Genomic DNA, 24,542 nt, shown 5'->3' with positions numbered 1-24,542 from the left:
CAAAATTTTCCACACAGATTGCTACCGCATTCCAAGTGAGTGGTTTGCGCGGACTGTTGTTTTTTTTTTTTTTTTAACTCCATACGAAACTTTTCCTCGCGCTCTCTACTATTGAATTGATCGACGGGTTCTTTTCTGTTTACAAAGAGAACCAATGTCCTAAACTGTGGATACCAACGCACAATGCTCTGTTCACAGAGCGGATCTTTTCCATAATACTTTCCGAATGCACGCTGCAATGTTGTTACAGATAAAAATGTCGCATATTCCAACATACAAAACTGTTTTCTTGCTTTGTCGCCATTTTGTCAAGGCACAGCGCTCGTAATGCCAATTGGTGGGCACAACGCAAACTCGAGGAGTTTACGCTTCAATTCATGGTTCAAATGGTTCTGAGCACTATGCGACTTAACTTCTGAGGTCATCAGTCGCCTAGAGCTTAGAACTAATTAAACCTAGCTAACCTAAGGACATCACACACATCCAAGTCCGAGGCAGGATTCGAACCTGCGACCGTAGCGGTCACACGGTTCCAGACTGAAGCGCCTAGAACCGCACGGCCACACCGGCCGGCTTCAATTCATGCATCAACCGTATTTTTACATTTCATACTTTCGAAAATATAGACGAAAATTAGTCTACTTTGCTTATTTTCATTCGCTTATGTCGTATGGTATTATATTTTGGGGTAACTCTTCCCATTCTTAATGGATATTTTTGGCTCAGAAACAGGCGGTTCGGGCAATAAGTGGTGTTAAGTTCACGAACCTCTTGTCGACCCTTGTTCACGAGTCTGGGTCTTTTGACATTGTCCCTCAATATAAGCAGCTTTCACTGAGTTAATACTCGGCAGAAATCAACACTTCATTTCGATGACTTCCTTAACTCTTGTGCAGAAAGGTGTGCAGTATACTGCTGCATCCATTTTCAATAAACTACCACTCGAATTCAAAAATCTTAGCAGTAATCCACGTGCTTTCAAATTGAAACTGAAGAGTTTCCTCATGGATTACTCCTTCTATTCTGTCGGGAAGTTCCTTGAAAAATTGAGCTGATTCTTGCTGTATTGTTGATTGCGTTTACATTAACTAATGGAATGACTTTTTTCGGGTTCATAAAAATTTTATTTTTATCCGTTATTACTTTTATGTTGTAATTTCATGTACTGACACGTTCCATGACCTTGGAGATTTGCTCCTCTATTTGGTCCTACGGAACTCTATGTGTTAATAAATAAATAAAAAGCGGTATGAATAGGTTTACAGGTGAAGAGATGGCCGCTATGCAGCACGTGTATAATTTTACTGAATGCAGTTTAAGAGCGGCACAACAGCGATATGTTGATCTGTACTTGCAGCGACGGCAACCACATCTAAGAACTTCTGCATCTGACAAAGCCAACTCCTCACGCACGCCCCCCTCAGATTTAGTGGTAAGACGGCCCAGTGAATAACGCGTCAAAAACTGAACACAGATCAAGAGTGAAAACAGGAAGAAGCTGTACTGAACTGTGAAAAAAGAAACTAAATAGAAACAGTTGTAAGATGGCAAGAACTATGCCCGTTACATGAAGTCAGTAAAGATCACTTAACTCATGTTGAGCGAACAGTAGGGCTGAACAAAATGACTGACAAGGCACAATGCATCTTGTAGAGGGTATAGTATGGACGTATTGGAATAATTAATGTCGGGTGATGGTTTTAAAGTAATTCACACGACATGAAAACTTTGTGGAAACGAGTCGATTTACTGGACGCTAGTTTACCCCAGGGAAGTATTTAGAGTTGACAGTGGCCGGCTGGGGAATGACGAAGGGAAGCGACAATAGGCAGCTTAGGGCGGCTCATGCTCTGAGAAAGCGGTAACGCGGCGCGGCCTCCAGCCGCCTTAAGATGAGTGACAGCATGGGTGGTTGACCCCGACCCCATGCTGGTGTACCGGGAAGCAGACAGAGAACTTGTACGCCTGTTGATAAATGTCCGTTGTCCTGTTTTCAGGGAAACATGCGAGAAATCCGTGCAAAGCTACGGTGGAGCGGTCAACAGAGGTCAAAATATGCATGTTCGTGACTATAGCAACTTCACGCTGAATTCACGGTCCGCAGAGTCTGAAGTAAATCAGGTGAAGAGCGACAGAATGAAATACGCTGGCCTCCGATGTGAACGTAGGACCGAGGAATTTGAAGTACTCTCCTGAGAGTCAGAATTCCAGAAAAACTGGTGTTTGTGCAGATGCTAACCTTGATGGGTGGCCTGGGAGGAGCTAAATAGAAGAAGTTGAGAGGAAGGGGAATTTTGTGGGAATTTGTTCACTTCCCAGAGCAGGCATTGGTCGGCACTGGGAAGCGACGCATAATGAACGTGACTTGCGCTGCAATTGGCGTAAGTGATTTTGCTGCAGGGGAAACCGCAGCGAAGAGCGGACTGGGAGAAGTCCCCATAGAGGTCTTCCGTTCCCTGCTTCCCTAGAGTGCGGACATGGCGTTCTTTACTCAACTTGCCTGAGAAAGAGTGAGCATCTCTGCAGTTTAGGACTTAGCAAATGGAACGATTGAGCTTGGAGAAAGGAAGTTTTGGTTCAGCTATGTACTGAGCAAGATAGCTAGGAGTGAATAGACGAGCGCAGCCTTGCAGCACCACGAGGTCGGCCGACGTCCGCACGACGCCGCTCCGCCACGCTGAATTCGGTGATATTGCGCCCGCTCCGGCCAGTGATTAATTTGCTGGATCACGTCGGCAAAGTTTCCACTAGGGCTGTGTATTGTAGAATTCTTCTCGCACTTCGCATTACGCTTGGGTCAGTCGATAGGAATTACTTCTTATTTATCGCGCTTTACTCCACGCAAACGCAATTTATTACCACTGCCTGTTAGGAGAGTCATGTAATGTGATGATTGAAGGTCGTGAGTTTAAATAAATCTGTGCTAATCGACTGCATCTGTTTTAAATCAAGTAGTTGAAATCCCAAGTCACTTTCTTAATTAATTTTATGTTCAACATTTGCATCTGGTGTTCAATTGCTGAATATAACATCAATGTGCATCCCTTTTTAATTAAAAGGGATCAATTCTGAACCAATTAATGTCAACACTGCCACCGCAGTTCAATCAGGAGTCACAGGGCCTTATTTCTTTCTTTGCGTTATCCGACACTGAGGCAGTTTTGCACTCTCAGTTGATCTGTTAGTCAATTACCTGGGGTGAACACACACCAAAACCAGATAAGTGACGGGTGGGGTGTTACACAGTGAACGGCTCAAGTATCCAGGATATACAAATAGTGACAGCGTTGTGGTTCTGTGGTCACGTTGTTGGCCTGTGACGGGGCAAGTCCCGGTTCAAATCTCCCTCGTGGCCTTTTATTTTCTTATAAAAGTATGAATCGTCCGTCCGGTTAGTGACGATGTCTGTTAGCTGTATTCAGGTTTGTGTCTCTGTTGTGAAACGTCCGTCAGCAACAGCGAGGTGTACGGAAGGGACCTCCAGACACAACGTACATCCTTTTTGTTCTACACAAGTATCACATGTTATGGCTCTCATGTTCCGTTTTGGAAGTTTTGACTCTTGGATTCGTCTCTTGTAATATATATCACACCCGTTTATTCGTTGTTTTCATTTCTGCGAGAGGACCATGCGGCGTCTCGTCCGCTCTCACTTTTCATAACATTTACTTGGGATGGTAATATTTTCTTACCACTTGACTTATAGTCTGTAAGCTATGTATAGTATGACAACCGTCGAGATTATATAAGCAGAACAGACACGTTAATGAGCGAACGGACAGTTCATAATTTTTTGAGGAAACAAAAAATGGTGTACGACGGAGGCTTGAACAAGAGTCTCCGACTCCGTAGTCTGACACCGTAACCACACAACCACGACGCCGTGGTTCTTACAGTTCGCTCGATGTTGCACGTCGGAACTTAGACTGGTTACTGTTTCTTTACTCGCAGTTCGGTATACCTCCTTTTTTTCATGCTTGATCTGTGTTCAGTTTTCGATTGGCTATCCACTGGGTCATTTTACCACTAAATCTGAGGGCGTGCGATGGGGAGTTCCCCTAGTGAGAGATGTTGCGTTACATTGTGTTTTGTGCTGTAGTTTTGGTGAATGCATGTAACAAGATTTGATTCTGTTGGGAAGATGTTTTCACAGGAACAATGGGATTAGAAACTTTGTAAATCGTAATTAAATTGACGAGTATCGAGCTGTTGCAAACCAAGGGTCTCTTATTTAAAAAAAAAAAATCAGAAAATATACAAATACAGTCGTGTTTCTCATCAGATATGTAAGTTTTATGTAGTTTTGTTTCATTTGCTTTGAAATTCCCGGAAAGAAATGGAAACCTATTACAATACAGTCACAGGTGCAAATATGACCTTGAGGTCTATTTAACTGTGTTACAGAGGTGAAGAGATTCTCAGAATTTCCTTGAGTCTGAGACATTATACCAGGTTACACACGACCTTATCTTTGGTGCGGGAGATTCAAAAGATTTCATGAGCTTGAAAGAATCAAACGTCTTTGGAGAACGTTGTGGACATGCGCAGAAAAAATGGAAGCAAGGTTACAGAAAATAGAAAAAAATACATGACGGGCATAAAGCTGACTAATGATAAACCACTAATAGATCGTAGACACCTCACAGACACTGAGATCGAATTGCTACAATCTTGTTTTGAGAGTAATGAAAAGTGCAGTGCGGGCAGTGTATTTTTAATTTTTATAAAAAATAACTTTTCACAGTATGCACTTTGCTCGAAAGGTTCTGCATCATGGTGTGAGTTTCAGAGGGCACTTATCGATGAGGATACCCGCGTTCATAAGAAATGTTGATAACCATTAAAACTTCTTAAAGGATGTAAACGACGCGTGCCTTTTAGGTAAATGTCTCCACATCTAGTACGCAAAACCCGAGGTTCGAGTCCTTCCTCGGGCTTGGGTGTGAGTATGTTGTCCTGGCGTAAGTCAGTTTACGTTAGATTAAGTAACGTATAAACTTATGGACCGATGACCTCAGTAGTTTGGTGCCATAGGATATTAGCACAAATTTCCAGTTTTTCCCGAATGAAAATTTCCTTCCCATAATTTGGGTATTAAAACCGCTGGACCACGCAACATGTGTTAGTGATACATCAATAAGCAGAACTAAAGTTAAGGATGAATTTGGGACAGACATTGGAGATTACACGGTGACCGTAGTCATCACTGCTGACACGAAGCGGCTCGTCGCACCACAGAGATGAGACTAGACGTTGCAACTATGAAAATTTCATATAAAAGATACAAAGGATGACCAGCTGCTGTGATGCTATATGAGCTATTTGAAGTTCCGTATATACTTTCTTTGTTTCCCTTAACTTTGATTTTCAGTGTTTTAGATACAGTTTACTCTCAAATTACTTGGGAATGTGGGAGGGGGGGGGGGGGAGAGGTTATATAAATTTGTGTGCCATTTCATCCATCTATTACTTTAGAATGAGAGCAACAGCTTTCCTTAACTTTTCCAAAAAGAACTGGAAAGATCACCATTTTTCCAGCAATTTCTACGTATCACACATCATACTCTTTGTTTATTTTTGCATTATGGGCTCAAATAGAAAGTAAATGTTGTTCTCCTTTTATTAGTTACTACGCTGTTATTACATTGTGTGAATTGGTCTGCGTTAACCATGTAACTTTTCGTGTAAAGTGAGCCGCAACTGAATTTTTCAGTAGCAAAAATTAATAAATTTCATGGACGGTACAAGTGTGTTGCCTGAGAACCATTTGAGCTAAAACATTTTTCATTATTTCCACACCACTGTACGATATACAAATTTACGGCAAGGCATTTGGTACTGAGTTGAATAGAGACGATGAATAGTTTTGTGTAAATCTCTGAAAGTTATGAAGCTGCGATACCCGGTATCCTTAACCCACGTAGGGAAATCGCAGAGAAGCTAAATCTGGATGATCGGACGAGGTATGCCCCGTCGTCTTCCCGAATACGAGTCCAGTGTCTCACCTTCCTCGGTGATAGTTTAAGACACGACACTGTTGTTGGGCTCGAAGTGGGCGAGTTGCTCGGGCAAAGTCCCTCAGAAATGACCCCCTTTCGCCGTGGGTGGTGCAAGCGTAATAGGCGATCAGTGTCAGTCGCGCCGGACAGCTCGTCCTAGCGGCCCCACCGACGCCGTAACAACCTCTCCCACGCGCGGAAGCCTCAGGACTGCGCCGGCTTTTCTTACGCAACTAGGTGGGACGCGGATCAGCTGCTCCGACGCGACGCGCGCGCCTCTAGCGGCCAAAGCGGCAGGCGCCGGCCGGCGCCTCAGCGGTCCTGTCCCGTTCCTTGGCTCAGTGCGTTGTCAGACGCGGTTGCGATAGGGTGGTTATTGCTGCGCTCGCGATTCTCCCGGTCGCGGCCCGGCGCCGACATGGTGCGTAGCCTGGCTCAGTGGACCAAGACGCTCAGCTTCCCCGCGCGGCTGTCTCCCAACAAGCAAGCGACGACGACCACGCAGACACAGACGCCGCCCCCGCTGGACCTGCAAGTAAGTGTGGCGACATTTCTCGGCCGGCGCATCCGCTAACGGACACGCCTGGAGGAGCAACAGCACAGCACCGTGTGCTCTTTGTCTGCAACTAACATCTCGCTGGCAATTGGCCAGCCGTTAGTTCCTCCCTCACTGCGGTTCAACGCTCTCTCGAGAAAACCTACGCAAATGGGCAACCAGATATCTCCGATCCCTGCGGACCTGGTCGGCGCAGCGTACTTGCTAGGAATTTGCTTTCTGTTTCCAAGTTTACAGACCCTCCCTCAGCTTCAATTTCCTACACAGTAAGAATGTGCAGTTGCAGCTTACGTTAGTCTTCTTACGAATTGTTGTTGTGATACATTCAAATGCAACAATACTGGTGCTCACAAATAACACGTGCGGATTGTAGTTTCATTCTGAAGGGGTTAACCCAGTAACAAGAGTCAGTGTGCAACAAAGACCTTTGGACATAACCGTTTCTTTTTTTAATTTCTGTTTGAAGTTCCATGTATACTTCCAATCTTCAGTTTCAGTTTTGTGACCTTTCTGCTCGTCATTACTGCAGATAACTTTCAGTTTGCACAAATAAATATTCAATGTTAGTAACACCATAACTTGTTCTATTTCCCATTCATACTGTCACATCATCATCATTGAGGGGATTATTTCCGCTTTTACATTTTGAATTGTGTTGGTGTCATGCACATGCGGTGCTTTTTGAAGTCGCCAGTGATACGAAGAAAAGAATGTGAAGTTTACCCTCGACTGTTATAATGTTGACAGTTGTTTCGTATATTGTCATACATATCAATAACTGTAAACCTGATATCGCAATATTTCGACAACATTACAAAATGAGTAGTTGAAGGCTTTTTCTTCGGAAATTTCGTAACGTATTAATGTCCCAAATTTATTGCTGAACGTATCAACATTGCATTGCTCCAACGTTAAGATGATTTATTCTGGTTTTTAAGAAATTGAAGTATGATTAAAAAGCGTTCTTGGTATCTGCATTGTACAGAATTCTGTGGTAATATTTTCTTATGGAATGAACGTGTCACAACTGCCGTGTAAGAGCGCAAGTACTAGTATAGTATAGTTTTAGTATAACGTTTCGTTTGGTAACGATAAATGATTCTCAAAGTCTGAGAATGAACGAGTACAAAAATTATGGTCGTGATTTACAACTTCGCTTTTCAAGATACATTCGTTAGTAAACCAAAGTAGGACGTCTAACTACGAAGCTTTTCTAGTCTAAAGTATATTCAGTCAAAAACTGAGAACATTGTGCAGTAGATTTTTTATTAATGTAGTCGTGTACTGAAATTTAAAACTGATATTTGCTTACAACATCTGCAAGACACAGAAATTTTATGGAACCCCGAATTTTGCCCTTGCTTCTGATTCGTCGCGCGATGTGTCACACTTTAATGTTTTGTTGAAAGTTCCCACAGAAGAACAGCGCATGTTGATACGGGTTTTACATCTTCAGAAGTAATCGCTACAGAGGAATTGAAAGTTTGAATTAAAAGGTGGCTGTAGGAAGCTAACGCTGTTTCCGCAAGAACCTCTTTGAGGAATTGGAAGTTTGAATTAAAAGGTGGCTGTAGGAAGCTAACGCTGTTTCCGCAAGAACCTCTTTTTCAATGAAAGATTAATTTGGAACCCCTATCACTTACGAATTTGTGGTCGGAGAATGCATAAATTATAACCGTGATGAGAGTAACGAGGCTATTGTAATAATAGTGGTACTGGACTGAATCACTTTGCCGTGGCGTGAATTTCGTAGACGCAAAATGGGCTGAATCCTTGGTCTGCGCTCTGTGCGCCGGTGTCACCTGCACTGCGAGATGCAATCTCTGCCACCCAGCAAGTTCTTGCGGTTACGAAACTGCTCCCCAGTAATGTAATACGGCGCGGTGGCCGTCGTATCCGATCACACCGGCCGCACAACCCAACTTCGGATGCCAGCGAGTGAGCGTAATTGTATCAAGCAATTAATGTCAATTATGTCCATCTTACTCTAGACAGCTACGCCTACGGCCCTGACGAAACTATCAAGGCACGTCACGATCCAAAGCACGTGTTGGCTTTTGCAGTAAACGTTACCGATGTAAATCGCTAGAGATTAAACATAATCTACCCAGCAGCAAACTAGAAAGGATTGGTTGCACTGCGTCTGTTTTGTAATCATTTTGCAGCCAGTTGTGAGAAGTTTAAATACTCCTTTCCAAAAAGATACGAGACCAGAGTAATAAAAAATCGAGAAATGTTAAGAAGTTGGTTTTAATATTTCAGATGTTCTACATAGCCCCTCCCCTCGCTCCCCCCCCCCCCCCCCCCCCCCCCAAACGTCCACTCGAGCCAAAACACAGATCGCCCATACAATCATTGTGAAGCTGTCAGAAAAGTCCTTTGGGACGCTGTTTAGCTCGCACTTTGCTGTGGTTTGAACGTCGGTTGTGTCGTCAAAGGTTTGACCTTCATGTGAATTTCTTCACTGTGTCGTTTTGTGGTCAGTTCGTATTGATAACATCAAGTCTCATTGCCCGTGATATCAAGTCGCAGCAAGCTTCGCTGTTTTCGTTTGAGGGTCAGGGTGTGGGCGTTGGATATTGACACTCGAGTGGCAATAGCCTCACAAGAAGTTGAAGTGTCGGTTTATGTTGGTTCAAATTGATCTAAGCACTATGGGACTTAACATCTGAGGTCATCAGTCCCCTAGACATAGAACTACTCAAATCTAACTAACCTAAGGACATCACACACATCCATGCCCGAGGCAGGATTCGAACCTGCGACCGTTGCAGCAGCGCGGGTCCAGGCTTAAGCTCCTAGAACCAACCGCTCGGCCACAGAAGCCGGCGGTTTATGTTGTTGTTCAGCAGTGCGTCTTATTTCTGTATACTATTTTCCTGTGCTTGTCAGTAGCAAATGATGAGCCTAGAGGGCTTCCATCGAGTGCCTTTAGAATTTTGCAGTAATAGTGAATGTCTTGGCCTAGAGCCAATGTCAGCGGGCGGACTGTGTGTGAATCCGTAAATTCATGAGAAGTTGGACACAAGCTGTAGAACATACGTGGATTTCTAACAAGTCTCTAGATTCATGCTGTTGCAATGTGTAGTTTTATTTTGTTGAAACAGACTGCTAGAAACAGCAGAACATAATATTTTCGTGATTTTGTAATTGTTTTTTAAACGATTTGGTTTGAAACCCACCACATCATATATAGCTTGTGTGATACCGACTGTCTTTGAATACACAAAACGGTTTAGTTTCTCCATGATAATTTCTATTTTATTAAATATAGTGTACCAGCCTCCTTGGCCGAGGACGCGCGAAGTGGAAATATCTTTGCTTCGCTGCTGCCACTCGAGTGACAACATTCACTGCCTAAAGTGTGCGTGACCTTACTATGCAAACATTCTAAAGAATATCTTGAACATTTGATTTAGAGATGTAGCTCCGCTGCGATTTATGACCCAATAAAGTTGACACACTACGGCTGCATGTCTATTATTTAACATTGCCAGCTCACATCTGAATGATCGAATGCAAACCTGTTGTTTGTCGTTGTTTGTTAAAGCTGCCACCGTATTTACTGCTTTGACGTCGCTTATACGCTAGGAATAAGATCAGTTTCGCAACGTTTTGGACGGACAGTGTATATTTTGAAAATTCCGCTTCGGGCAATACACAGTGTCTCTCTTTTGTCCGCGAGTGTTTCAGTGATCTTGCACCACCATCAGTCTGTTCCCCTTCATTCTGTTGCCAGCACATTTGGTTGTTCATGTCGCTTTCTGTCTACTCCGGAGCAGCACGTATTTTAACACAGCATGCCATCGGCAGTCTTGTTGCTGGTGGTCGTGGTTTAGACGTTGTCACATCTCCACAAACTCCACCGAAAAAACTCGCGCTCTTCCAGCGTTTACAATGGGTTGATTTGTTTGCTCAAGGCGAAATGATCAAAATAAATTTAATGTTCAAGTTGACACGTACCAGCCGGGCTCGGTGGCCGAGCGGTTCTAGGCGCTTCAGTCTGGAACCACGCAGCTGCTGCGGTCGCAGGTTCGAATCCTGCCTCGGGCATGGATGTGTATGATGTCCTTAGGTTAGTTAGGTTTAAGTAGTTCTAAGTTCTAGGGGACTGATGACGCCAGGTGTTAAGTCCCATAGTGCTCAGAGCCATTTGAACCGTTTGATACGTACAAAAAATATGGGCTTTCCGCGAAGAAAGTAACATCAAAATAAATATTCTTAAGACTACTTTTTGAGATGAGTACGTAGGCGCTGTGAATGATACGAGTGTGTAATCTCCGATACACCTGTCTTCCCCATGCAGCAGTAGCGTGATCAAGGGCCCTGAAATTCTACTGCTGATCAAGACAATTCCGAGTGAGGTAGCAAGAGAATGTACCGTTCAACTCTGGCATAAAGCCCAACTTCCCGAAATGGAGATATCGTGCATAACCCAAAACCTGGATGCGTGAGTGAACGGCTCATTCCAAAGACGAGTCAAGTGTGTGAACTGGTGCGCCAGGTAGCTCGGTCTCGAGAATTACGCAGGCGAAGCCGTGTGTGTTCGTGCAGTCCTCATCTTGTTACGACCCGTCACTGTGGTGTTAGAAGTGATCGTCGGTCTCGGGGCTTAGAGAAGAGGTCTGCAGTCACCTCGAGGAAAGCCTGCGAGGATTACCCCGAGCGCTAAGTACCTGTCCCGCACCCACCCACGCCAGCTTTCCCGCTCCCGTCTTTACGTAACGAGCGCTGTCTGTCGTCTGTCCCCTTCAGTTATTCCCGCCGGCAGTTGCTTGGTCTGACCTTTCAGGTTCCTTAGTGAAATGTGGTGTTTTTAGGGCCCAGAGCGATCAACGAAGTGCCGTAATGAAATATCAGGCGACGGACGTGGCTGAAAACATCAAAAATTCTGCATTTACAAATTCAAATTATTGTGAAATTCTAACTCGCACTCCCTCATCGCGACTTACACTTTCGTGTACATGTGCTTAAATTAAATGATGTTAATAACAGCCTTTTATGAAGTTTTTCAAAAATCGAGTAATATGAATTCATAATACTGAACTACAGGGTATTTCAAATATATTTGTCCGGTTTCGCCAGACTATATCTTCTACATGAGAGAAGTGAGAAACTTGGAGTTTATCTGAACTTACCCTTACGACCACGAAGTTTTTATCTTCAAAAGAACCATGTGTTGAGACAGTACTTTTGTCATCTGACAGATAATAAAAATGCATGGTAATTTAACGTAGAAGCACATCTTTTCATTGACCGCATGAAAACCTTTGACAATTTAGTGATCCAAGACATATATGAAGCCTCCAAAATTGCCATTAACGTAAAAGAAAATCTTGGAGCAACCACATATTTGGGCTTATGACAAGGATGTAGTTAGTCTCAGATACTTTTTAATATATTCATGCTATGTTGAGGCAATAGTTACAAGAACTAGATTCATACTTCAGTTTTAAGCAACAAAATTATCTAATAACAAATTTTGCTCCTGACCACCTTCTTATAGCCGACAGTGAGGACACCTTGCAGAAAGACATCAATAAATTAAAAATAATTGCCAAGAGCTGTAAATGTGAATCAACAATTCAACCAAATAAAGGCAATGATTTTTAAAGGCCAAGGTAGATCGTAAGCAAAACGACCAGAACACAAGAGTGAAAGAATTCAATTTCTTGAGAAATATCACCTCTTTCACAAACGACGAAGACGCACCGAAAAAATTTGAAATATTCAGTTATGTTAAAGGAACCTAATAGAAAACACCAAATAAAACAGTAAGGAGAGAAACTCTAATAAAAACCAACAAAACTATGGCAGTACCTTCTATACTTTAAGACAGTGAGACTTGGACAACGACAGCTTGAAATGAGCGAAGAATACAAGCTGCAGAAGTGAGGTTTTTAAGGAGATTAATACAATCGGACAAGAAGTTGCACTTAAAAGCATAAAAGAACAAATCAAGAAATGGAAAAATAAATAGCTAGATCATGTCACAACAATGAATGCACATAGAATAACAAAAATAATAATGAATTTCTTAAAGGACATATCACCCCAAGTTTCTACCTCAATTGAAGCAGAAGAAATAGTTTTGTGAAATCGGATAACACTCTTTCAGAAACGCCGTCTGTTGAATGAGAAAAATGAGGTTGAGTGAGCGAGGCATTCGGAACCCGGAGTAAAAGCTCATCACCGGTGATTTAAGCAAAGAGCCACCCACTATAACTCGCTTGTCAGTAAATCGCCAAAAGTGCTTCCCTATTGTTGTGGATGAGTAAGGAACTAAAGGAAGGGATACTAAGAAACATTGTGCCAGGGCTTAGCATATTCCTCCCTAATGCCACTAAGGACATCTCAGAATTTTATGTTCCTACCCCACGGATTAATTATCGCCAACAGTACACGTGCTTTCGCTTCAGAGATTTGCAATTTAACTTTTGGCGTTGGCAGAATGTCTGGTGGATCAGGAATTCGTCGCTACCACCTCTACTTCCATCGCCGGCGAAGTACTGTAGACGAAAATCGTTTCCAGCTTCAGTATACGAACAGCTGTCTTTAGACCTAGCACAGGCTTGCGTTAGTGACCTCGATTCCGGAGAGCTGATGATGAAATCAGGACTTAGATACATTCCTGGCGAACGCCGATGTCGCGAAAGCTGCGGCAGCGCTGGAATGCCATGGACGAAGGGTTAGTTGTGCGGTGATTCGGGACACGTTTCGCGCCTTACCAACGGGAAATCTATTAGAGAGGAACTTCCTGGCTGGAAGTGACGTACCAGGAGTACTTATAAATTCTCTAAGGAGTTAACTATAGTCAAAGTCAGTGAAAGAGAGAAAAATCAGAGCCTAACAGTTTTCCAGGACAGAATCAGTCCCACAGCAAAATCATCCTGGAGAGAAGACAGAAGAAGATTGCAAAGTATGAGAAGGAAAAACAATTAGACAAAGATAAAAGGCAGAAGAACAGCAGCCGATCCGAATTCTGAAAGAAAGAGAAAGAGAAGTGGTTAATAACGCCCCATTGAAAGTCGACGTTTAGGGCTGTAAATAGTAGTAGCAAGAAGACTTTCTTCCATCTAGGAAACAAGTCCTTTCGAGGCAGCCAAGGCTAGAGGCTTTTAAAGAACAGACTAGTACGAGCAAGGACACCTTTAGTAAACTCAAATTTCTACTGTCATCAGAAATCTCTCCGATAAGAGCGTTTCGGACACTCCTCTTCAGTGGTGAAAAACGTTTAGTGGACGAATGATCTACGAAACGAAGAGCTGTTAGATACAGTATCAAGGAAAGAAATCCGAGGGAAATCTTTACAAGAAGGAAACCTTAGATATTAGTTTAATATATGTTAAAATACTCAGGAACAGCTAATTTAGTGATAGAAGGGGCAATAGTAGGGAAAAGCTGAAGACGGTCCGAGTATCAGAGTTTAATAAGAAGCTTGGATGGTAGCAGCTATTGAGAAATAAAAGTATCAGTGGTGCACGTCAAGACGTAAAGAACATCATCAAATAAATCTTAGAGACTGGTGGCAAACAGATTATACAATATATTGCGCATGTCACCCCTGTAAGTCTTCACGTGTCTTTTTTCGGTGTTTCTGATTGTAATTAAACTCGATACATTTTCCGTTTGCACTAGGCGCCAGACGAAAAATAAAATGACTCCCGGAAAATATTAAGTGCAACACCGTGCTACATTAGTGGGGTGTTGGTGTTTGGTAGCTTGTTGGCATGGAGATCATATCTTCTGTCACAGTTCTTCAGGTTTTGCTACGTTTCTTCCTTCTGGCTGCATTCTTCTTAGCTTTGTTTACGCGCTACGTTCAACATTCTTAATAACAATGGCAACATGATGCAGCTTTTTACGTGCCCCTGCTCATTGTCCTTCTTCCTCACAGACACGTCTCATTTCGTGATTTTCCTATTACTTTCGCTACTTCTCGTTTTTAATGCGAATGAGTCATCTCATCAGATGTGAAAGTAATTTCTGGAGCAATCCAAAGGAGTTTTGAAGGTCTATTACGAAAGCTCCGTGAGGCTTTTTCCAGATGATGCTCTTGTTTATAGGAGAGACTTAACGCCAGATAAATGTAGTGAAATGCGGGAAGACTTGCAGAGGATCTATGCTTGGTGCATGGGCTGGTAGTCTACTTTCGATGTATAATGTAACTACATCTACATCATACTCCGCAAGCCACATAACGATGTGTAGCGGTTGGTACTTCTGGTACCATTCACTGATCCCCCTACCTGTTCCATTGGCGAATGGCGTTTGGGAAGAATGATGGCCCGTAATCGTGTGTATTGGCTCTAATTTCTCGAATTTTCTCTTCGTGGTCATTACGCTCGTGATTAAGCTGGAAAGCTTTATTATTGAGTACAAGATCGAAGACCAGTCGACGTAAAAGCAATCTCAGGGAAATTATGTGTCAGATTTGGATTCATTGTAAGAATTCATAATTTCTCCCACAAAAATGGTAGCGTATAGAACTTCCGTTTGACCTTTTCTTTTGATCTTGTCAGTCTTGGCACCTTACCAGTTGGCAACAACAGAACAGTTATTACTTCCTCGCCCTTGCATCTCACTAAATTACGATCACGAAGAAATGATAGTAGCTCATTTGGAGGTTCGGGGGGGAAGATATAGCCGAAGCACCCTCCACCACATCGCATAAAGTGCTGTGTATATACGCACTTCATTTTGAAAGTTCTCTATGATAGAGTATATGAATACGTTCCAGTCTCCTGCTCTCATTTTTCTCAGTTATACGGATCGTATCAGAAACATATTTTGGATCGTATCAGAAATATGTTTATTTTTGTTAATCCATAAGGTCTTGCGCAAGCGGATCCCAGATTTACGTACTGAATCAAAAATAATAACGTTCATCTGACGCTGACATATATTTTTACTGGTGGAACTACTGTAATGAAATGATCGTATGGCATTGTTGGGCGGGAGGCCCCATGCGGCGGCCGCCGTATTGCAAGTCCTTTTTACTTGACGCCACTTCGGCGATTTGCGAGTCAATGATGATGAAATGGTGATGAAGAACACACGACACCCAGTCATCACGAGGCAGAGAAAATCCCTGACCCCGCCGAGAATCGAACCCGGGTTCCCGTGCCTGGGAAGCGAGAACGCTACCGCAAGACCATGAGCTGCGGACTGGAACTACTATAATTTACATCGTATTACTACATTTAACTAAACTGGAGGAAGCATCTGGTCAGTTTTAACTTGTGAATGAAGCAACGAACCAGCTGAGTTGAGCGGGGCCATAGAGGAGGTTAGAATCAGAGTCAAATTGGGTGATGTTTTCGTGATCAAGTGGCTTGCAAAGACATCAGAAACTAGGCGTTGAAAAAGAAAAGACGGAAGCACTTGAGAAAGAACTATACTGGAATGCGCAGGGAATGTTTCAAGATAACAGGGGGTCAGTTTTACTATTACGATCGGGTAAAAAGTTTTAATCACAGACATTCAGTTTTTACGTTTGGCCTTCGACAACTACCGCACTTAACCTGGGGCTGAGGGTTTGTTACATGGCATTTATTTCCCGTTTAAGAACCACTGTCCTTTGTTGCAGCAAATGTCATGCGTCATCTTCGAAAGCAGATAACAGTAACACTGTTAGACAGCAGCTTAGGCAGAGGAGCGGAGAACGTAATTGTGTTCTGAACTCTGACGAGAATAACATAACCCCCTCCATCTCTCTCGCTCTCTCTCTTTCTGCGCAGAGACCCCACCTTGCAGTACATTCGTCACGACTGCGTTGTCTCATTTTCCGGTTGAGGAGTTCTATTGTAGTTGACCTATACTACAACAGGGCTTAACATGCGAAGGCTGGGGTTCAACGTTCTGTCGCGACATCGGGGTCAGTAGCAGTCGCGGATCCAGGTTTCAAATAGGGGGACTGTGAGTTTTTTTTTTTTATTGGTGTTCAGTGCGAAGGCTACTTGCACTGTAGAATAATCACGTCCACATCTATGCCCCACGCTCATTGCGAATGTGAGGTCGGGCTGCACTGTAGTGTTTTGTTTCCTGTAACTGAGTGCTAAGTTATTGCGGCGCGGCTATTTCACTGTGTACCAGGACCGCAGGCATTCGCCTGCAAATAAACAGAAAAATTATTACGTGATTATATTTTCTTCAGGCGATAGTTTAAACTCTACAGGGTGAGTCACGAGATTTTCCCTGGTAATGTGATCAGATCCATAATTAACGAGCTACAACAGAGTTCCGAAACATGCCACTGTGTAGAGAGCGCTACACTTGTGTTCACAGGACACACGATCAGTTCCAACCGATTTCTCATACACAAACAGCAATTGACCGGCGTTGCCTGGTGAAACGTTGTGATGCCTCGTGTAAGGAGGAGAAACGCGTACCATCCCGTTTCCGACTTTGATAAAGGTCGGATTGTAGATTATCGCGATTGCAGTTTATCGTATGGCGACATTGCTGCTCGCGTTGGTCGAGATCCAATAACTGTTAGCAGAATATGGAATCGCTGGGTTCAGGAGGGTAATACGGAACGCCGTGCTGGATCCCAACGGCCTCGTATCACTAGCAGTCGAGATGACAGGCAACTTATCCGCATGGCTGTAACGGATCTCGATCCTTGAGTCAACAGATGGGGACAACAACCATCTGCACGAACAGTTCGACTAGACCGTTGCTGCGGTTACCATGGCTGCATCACAGACAGGAGCGCCTACAATGGTGTACTCAACGACGAACCTGGGTGCACGAATGGCAAAACGTCATTTTCTCGGATGAATCCAGGTTCTGTTTACAGCATCATGATGGTCACATCCGTGTTTAGCGACATCGCGGTGAACGCACATTGGAGGCGTATATTCGTCATCGCCATACTGGCGTATCACCCGACGTGATAGTATGGGGTGCCATTGGTTACACGTCTCGGTCACCTCTTGTTCGCATTGACGGCACTTTGAACAGTGGACGTTACATTTCAGATGTCTTACGACCCGTGGCTCTACCCTTCATTCGATCCCTGCGAAACCCTACAATTCAGCAGGATAATGCACGACCGCATGTTGCAGGTCCTGTACGGGCGTTTCTGGATACAGAAAATGTTCGACTGCTGCCCTGGGCAGCACATTCCCCAAATCTCTCACCAATTGAAAACGTCTGGTAAATGGTGACCGTGCAACTGGCTCGTCACAATACGCGTCACTACTCTTGATGAACTGTGGTATCGTGTTGAAGCTGCATGGGCAACTGTACCTGTACACGCCATCCAAGCTCTGTTTGACTCAATGCCCAGGCGTATCTAGGCCGTTGTTACGGCCAGAGGTGGTTGTTCCGGTTACTGATTTCTCAGGATCTATGCACCCAAATTGGATGAAAATATAATCACATGTCAGTCCTAGTATAATATATTTGTCCAATGAATACCCGTTTATCATCGGCATTTTTTGTTGGTGTAGCAATTTTAATGGCCAGTAGTGTATTAGGTTCAAGGTGTCGTTGAGCGTCAGTCATGATCGTCTTCCTGTTACACCTACTAAATCGTGGATCTTTTTAGAAGACTGGGAAACAGACAACTTTTTATATCACTTCAACTTAACCGTTAAAGGCGGTGGGACCATACACTTATAGCCACGACCTTTGACTCTGACGCATCCACAAAACGTACGAACGTTTCAAATGGCCCTAATGGCCCCGAGCACTATGGGACTTAACATCTATGGTCATCAGTCCCCTAGAACTTAGAACTACTTAAACCTAACTAACCTAACGACATCACACAACGCCCAGTCATCACGAGGCAGAGAAAATCCGTGACCCCTGCCGGGAATCGAACCCGGGAACCCGGGCGTGGGAAGCGAGAACGCTACCACACGACCACGAGCTGCGGACCGTAGTAAGTGAATGACGAGCCACTGTTTTCCTGCGACCGGGGAGGCACCTCGGCCTACGAGACATGACAACACTCGTTCTGACGTGGAATTATTATTATGTAGCGTAGTTACTTGGACTACACTGTTTATAATTTTGAAGGTAGCAGTGATAAAGTACAGGGAGCGAAAGGTTATGTGCAGAAAACAGACTGTCCAGTCACATTAATGTGACCACCTGCCAAAAGCCTAAATAATCACCTTTTGCAGTGCGGACCGTTGTAAGACGTGCAGGAGGAGAGACAGTAAGGTTGTGTAAGGTACCGTCTGGGGTGTGGAACCATGCCGATTCCAGTTCAAAAATGGCTCTGAGCCCTATGGGACTTAACATCTGAGGTCATCAGTCCCCTAGAACTTACAACTACTTAAACCTAACTAACCTAAGGACATCACACACATCCATGCCCGAGGCAGGATTCGAACCTGCGATCGTAGAGGTCACGCGGTTCCAGACTGAAGCGCCTAGAACCGCACACCGGCCGGCCCGATTCCAGTGCCGTGACGAGCTGCGCTATGTTTCTCATTTGAGGATCCATGGCACGAACAGCCCAACCGAGGTGATTGCACATATTCTCGCTTTAGATACCGTTACAGGCAGGGTGGGTACGGTAAATTCATTCTGGTGCTCTTCGGACCCCGAACGTAAGCTGTGAACTGTGTGACCGTTGCATTGTCTTTCTGGTAAATGCCATCGTACCGAGGAAATGTAACTGCATGTAGTGATGGACATGGTCCCCAGGCACACATGTGCATTCCAGAATGACGAGATGATCCTGAGAGAGCGATCCGGCCTGGATCCTTTCGATGATTTTTGCAAGCGTGTTTGCTTTCATACGTTTCACGCCAATAGCCATCTGTTAGATGGAGCATGAAACGTGTAATTATAGACAGTGATCTTTTGACTTCTTATTGGTACTGCCTGGGAGGAAGTGTATTTTTGGGCAGAGATTATGGTTCCTGATTTGATTCCTCCTCCCCCCTGGCCTCGCGTGAGGTCGATGTGATTGCTGAATGTGAGGCGTTGTGGGTCTGTTAGTCCGCTTCTAGCCTGTGCATCCTTCGGAAGACAAGTGTGGCCGCCGTTACACCCGGTCGGTAATTATTTCTATCCCAGGACATTTTGGTGGCATGACATGGTATTAACGTTGTTAGTTATTGTAAAATGTTAAATGGTTGTATTTTACTGATTGTTTTTGGCCACTGTTCAAAAGGGTTAAGTTTGCCTTTCATTGGTGGGTTTTTTAAAGTTACGTGGCTTTAAAATTGTTAGTTATTGTAAAGGCTGAATGACTGTATCTTTACTTTAATTGTTTTAATGTACTTGGCGTCCTTTTAAAATGCTAGTTCTGCCTCCCTGTTAGCGAGCCCTTGTAATTTAATATCTTGTTGTGCCAAAATTTAAAAGAAGTTGCTCCCTACATGTTCGGTAGCGAAATTGTACGCAAATTGGTGTTTTGTTTCATAACTTGGAAAGTTTTAGTTTTGTTATTAAATGCTTTACCAAAGTCTGTTTTAAGTAAAATGGCTTGGCCGCTAACTGTAAAGTAAAGTGTTTTGAAAAGGCACTCATGCCTGCTAGCTTTTTTGGATCTGTTCCTGGTCAAATGCTAGAGAAATTACCTTTTAATGGTTGAAGTAATCAATAAAGAAATTGTAAATTGCAACTCGACAGTAACCAACTAATTTTGGCCCCGTTTCCCAACTGGGGGTTTTCCTTGATTAATCGTGATTCCCGTCCCAACACTGGTAAGGAGTTGTTATGGTAGGGCACTGCATTCCTCCATCAGCGCGGGTAACTGCAGGTCATGCTGCCATACGCATTGTCCCCACTCAGTGGACGTCCAGCTACGGTAGAGACGTGCAAATTCCAGCCTTCGTCGCCGATGAACAGCAGTTAGCATGCGTGCATGAGCCAGGCGCCTGAGGCGGAGAGCCGGCCGTTGTCGCGGAGCGGTTCTAGGCGCTTCAGTCCGGAACCCCGGCTACGGTCGCAGGTTCGAATCCTGTGATGTTCTTAGGTTAGTTAGGTTTAAGTAATTCTAAGTTCTAGGGGACTGATGACCTTAGATGTTAAGTGCCATAGTGCTCAGAGCCATTTGTGAACTGGAATCGGCATGGTTCCACACCCCAGACGGTACCTTACACAACCTTACTGTCTCTCCTCCTGCACGTCTACAACGGTCCGCACTGCAAAAGGTGATTATTTAGGCTTTTGGCAGGTGGTCACATTAATGTGACTGGACAGTCTGTTTTCTGCACATAACCTTTCGCTCCCTGTACTTTATCACTGCTACCTTCAAAATTATAAACAGTGTAGCCCAGGCGCAGCAACGCTCCCTGAACGATTGTTGAGGAGACACTGTTTGTAGCCCCTTGATTCATCTGAGCCGTCAGATGGTCAACAGCTGCACGTCTATTCTCCCGTATACATCTGCAGCCGACGTTCACCGCTGTCATCTACGTCCTGTGGGGCACTACAGTTACCTCGGCGCCAGTCTTGGAAAGTGCACGGTATACTTCAACCACGGCGGCAAGTGATAAGTTTACAAACCTAACCGCTTCGGAAATTCTTCTACCCTTGGCCCGAAATCCAATGATCGTGCCCTACTGGACACAGTGCGGTGTGTCGTGTCAGTTTTTTATCTGCATAGAAAAAAATGTGTGTGAAATCTTATGGGACTTAACTGCTAAGGTCATCAGTCCCTAAGCTTACACACTACTTAACCTAAACTATCCTAAGGACAAACACACACACCCCTGCCCGAGGGAGGACTCGAACCTCCGCCGGGAGCAGTCGCACAGGCCATGACTGCAGCGCCTGAGACCGCTCGGCTAATCCTGCGCGGCTGTCTGCATAGGACAGTTCAGGTGGTGACGATCGTGTGAAATGCTATTAAAAAAATTTCGTGTATTTCCATTTGGTAGATCCATGGATTAGGTACTCAGCTGTGTTAGCCACTTTGTAAGATAAGCCATCGAACGGCTACAATTTTCCTTTGAACTTCGTTCGAAGAGCAGGTATTTTTCACGGTTATCTCTATAATGCGTTGGGAATACGTTTCTTAATATTTCTAATGAGTTCAAAATGTAAAAATATATCATGATATGCCGTTACTCAAACATATCTGCCGTAGTGTATCATTCACACGTTTATCTTACGATACAAGGAAAATGTTGTTGAAGAAGGAAAAAGGAGAAACAACTTTTTCTTTCATTATAGAGACTCAGTGGAAATATCAGAAGGTTCAGATGGCTCTGACAAGGGGAAGGCCTCAGTCACGGCCAACCGATCCGGCTCAAATTTGGCAGGTCGCTTGTGTACAACCTAAAACGAAGGACTCTGAGATGTTTTGGGTCAACACCCCCGCAATTTTGAGAAAATCACCCCTAAAGGTTATGACAAGCAGTCGACTCAAAATTGGAGGGATTGATAGATAATTGTAAGTAGAGCATTTTTCATCAGGTATGGGGTCCGCAAACGCAAACTTTTCCAGAAATCGAGGAAAGAAACATTTACAACTGCAGCTTCTGTACCCACATAGTAAACTCTTATCGCCGACAGCGCCGAAAGCGCAATGGCAAAGGTAACTGGCTGGGAATCGGAAAACCCGGGTTCGAATCTATTAACCCCCCTATCCTTATCAATTGGGATATGGAGAAATACAAACGAAAAGAAGAATATCCGCTAGGTTTCTTCGAGATTCGAACCCGGATTCTCCGATTCCCAGCCAGTTACCAGGGCCGTCGCGCTATCGGTGCTGTGGACGTAAAGCTTTTACCATGTGGGTACAGAAGTGGCAGTTGTAAAAGTTTGCGTTTTCGGACCCAATACCTGATGATGAAAAATTATTTACAGTTATCTATTGATCCCGCCAATTTTGAGTCGATTGCTCGTCATAACTTTTAGGGTGATTTTCTCAAAAACGTGGGGGGTGTTGACCCAAAATATCTTAGATTCCTTCGTTTTAGGTTGTACACAAGCGACCTGCCAAATTTGAGCCGGATCGGTTGGCCGTGTCTGAGGCCTTCCCCTTGTGAGCACTATGGGACTTAACATCTGAGGTCATCAGTCCCCTAATCTAAGGACATCACACACACCCATGCCCGAGCAGGATTCGCACCTGCGGCCGTAGCACCAACGCGGTTCCGGACTGAAGCGCCTAGAACCGCTCGGTCACAACCTCCGGCTGGAAATATCAATTTTCCAAACTCGTCTGTGATTAAAGATGAAAGAAAAATTGTAGTTGTTCGGAGACTCCTCTCCTCCTCCAAATTCTACAACAGTTCCCATTATTGTATTTGGGTTTAAGGTTTGGCACATACCCATAGGAAAAAGAGTTAAAGATGACGGAAGAGCAGCAGTTAAGTTACTCCCGTACGTCACTGGGAATAGCTGGAAGACATTGCTTCCCGTCAGAGCATCCTGGAGTCCCGGAACGGTAGTGGAAGTTTCACAGTGAATAGTGTAACACGGGAAATGAGGTCAGTCAGGGAAGTACAAATATTGTGGCTGTCTATTGCCAGTATGCAGTGTGCGGCAAACACGTCACCTATTGTGCAGTGGACAACAGAGCCTTTTTTTCCGATCCGATTTTCGTCTACTTAATACTTCGGAAGTCGGAACTTGGTAACACAAAAAAATGGCTCTGAGCACTATGCGACTAAGTAACCTAAGGACATCACACACATCCATGCCCGAGGCAGGATTCGAACCTGCGACCGTAGCGGTCGCTCGGTTCCATACTGTAGCGCCTAGAACCGCACGGCCACTCCGGCCTTGGTAACACAGTTTTATTCCCGTTTGTCTTTGAAGCTCTCAGAATGTTTTTATTGCTTAATGAACAGATCTTTTGTGTTCGCACTAGTTACTTTAAATAGTCAAAGAACGATGTGCTACAAATACGTGACTTTAGAACATGTTCATTTAGGCGAGCGAAAGGAACATTGTGACAAAAGAGCCCAGCGGCATTCACCTCAGCTGCCCTTTTGCTCGCATTCCAATCTTTTATGGCTCGAGAGGTTCCTTTGGCCGCTGTCGGGGAGTAGGGTGGCATTCCAGTCCGCTTCTTACAGGCGTCGGGGTTGTAAAATCTGACAGAAAAGGGAACTCCACGTTACAGTCGCAGGACTGTAATCATGTCTCGTACACCTGTTAACGCACAAATCCAGCACTACAGACAAAAGAGTTAACTTAGACCGACAATTGTACAGAAACACCTTCCGAAACGTTACACCCTGATGAATCTACGACTAGTAGCTTATCGAATGCACTCTTTTCCTTTTTAATGTACATTCAGTCCGTGTGGGCGTGTAGTTTGTTAACGCGAAATACGTTCCATAGAGTCTCCATTCATGAAATCCATAGAGCCTCTCCATTCATGAAATGTTAGTCGGTACGATCCCAAACAGGCACTTTCCCACTGTCAGAGCGGCTCAAAGGCATAATTTAGTTTCGTTTGGTTTAAGTACTGGCACGTTCCGTGGATCGTGATTGCGATCTCTCGATATGAGGCGATTATACAAGTAACTCCCCAAACCTCCAACTCTTTAAAGAATCAAATTCCCATGTATAAAACACCTCCGCGGAAAGCTAGTTTTTCACGCATCTGAATGTTTATGACGTCGAGTACCCAGAACTATCTGTCGTACAATGATATTATTTTGCACGTAAGTCTGTGGTATTATCTGGGTACCGTCTGCAAAACGGGTTGCGAAGAGAGTTCGTAGTAAAGAAACGACATGCCTGAAGATGTTTTACTGCATGAACAGGGGAAATATAACAAGCGACATAGTTTCTTGCTTTCATCATTTTGTAGGGGTGTCAGCGATAACAAGTTCCCTGAAGATGTGAAAATATGTGTAAATTTTGCTGGAAGTCGCTAAGTGCTCTCATTCTTAAACACAGGGTTAACATTGAGCAATCTGTCCGCAGTGAATTGCTCTTAATTTTGATATCTATGAAATCCACTACATCACTGAGCAGGTTTTCAGAGATTATTATTGCTGTAGGGCTCATTCCTTTCTGCGCCACACTGAGGCAGAGTTATGGATGGAGAACGA

At 44.1% G+C, this 24,542-nt stretch overlaps 1 protein-coding gene across 3 annotated transcripts in view; it reads left to right on the top strand.

Moving 5' to 3' along the window:
• The window catches only part of LOC126466867 (TNF receptor-associated factor 4), a 581,524-nt gene that overhangs the window by 448,291 nt on the left and 108,691 nt on the right, over positions 1 to 24,542 (top strand). Inside the window, exon 1 of one of the 3 annotated variants that reach the window (XM_050096417.1) lies at positions 6,331 to 6,534. The exons of the other annotated variants lie outside the window; for them this stretch is intronic. Coding sequence (XP_049952374.1) covers positions 6,418 to 6,534 — 117 coding nt within the window. The 5' untranslated portion in view covers positions 6,331 to 6,417. Of the gene's footprint in view, positions 1 to 6,330; positions 6,535 to 24,542 lie in introns of those variants that run through there. 3 annotated transcript variants of the gene reach the window in all.

The sequence above is a fragment of the Schistocerca serialis genome, chromosome 1 (assembly GCF_023864345.2).
Source record: "Schistocerca serialis cubense isolate TAMUIC-IGC-003099 chromosome 1, iqSchSeri2.2, whole genome shotgun sequence".
NCBI classification, from domain to species: domain Eukaryota; kingdom Metazoa; phylum Arthropoda; class Insecta; order Orthoptera; family Acrididae; genus Schistocerca; species Schistocerca serialis.
Note: the sequence above shows the minus strand (reverse complement) of the source record. Positions and strands in the feature narration are given on the sequence as shown.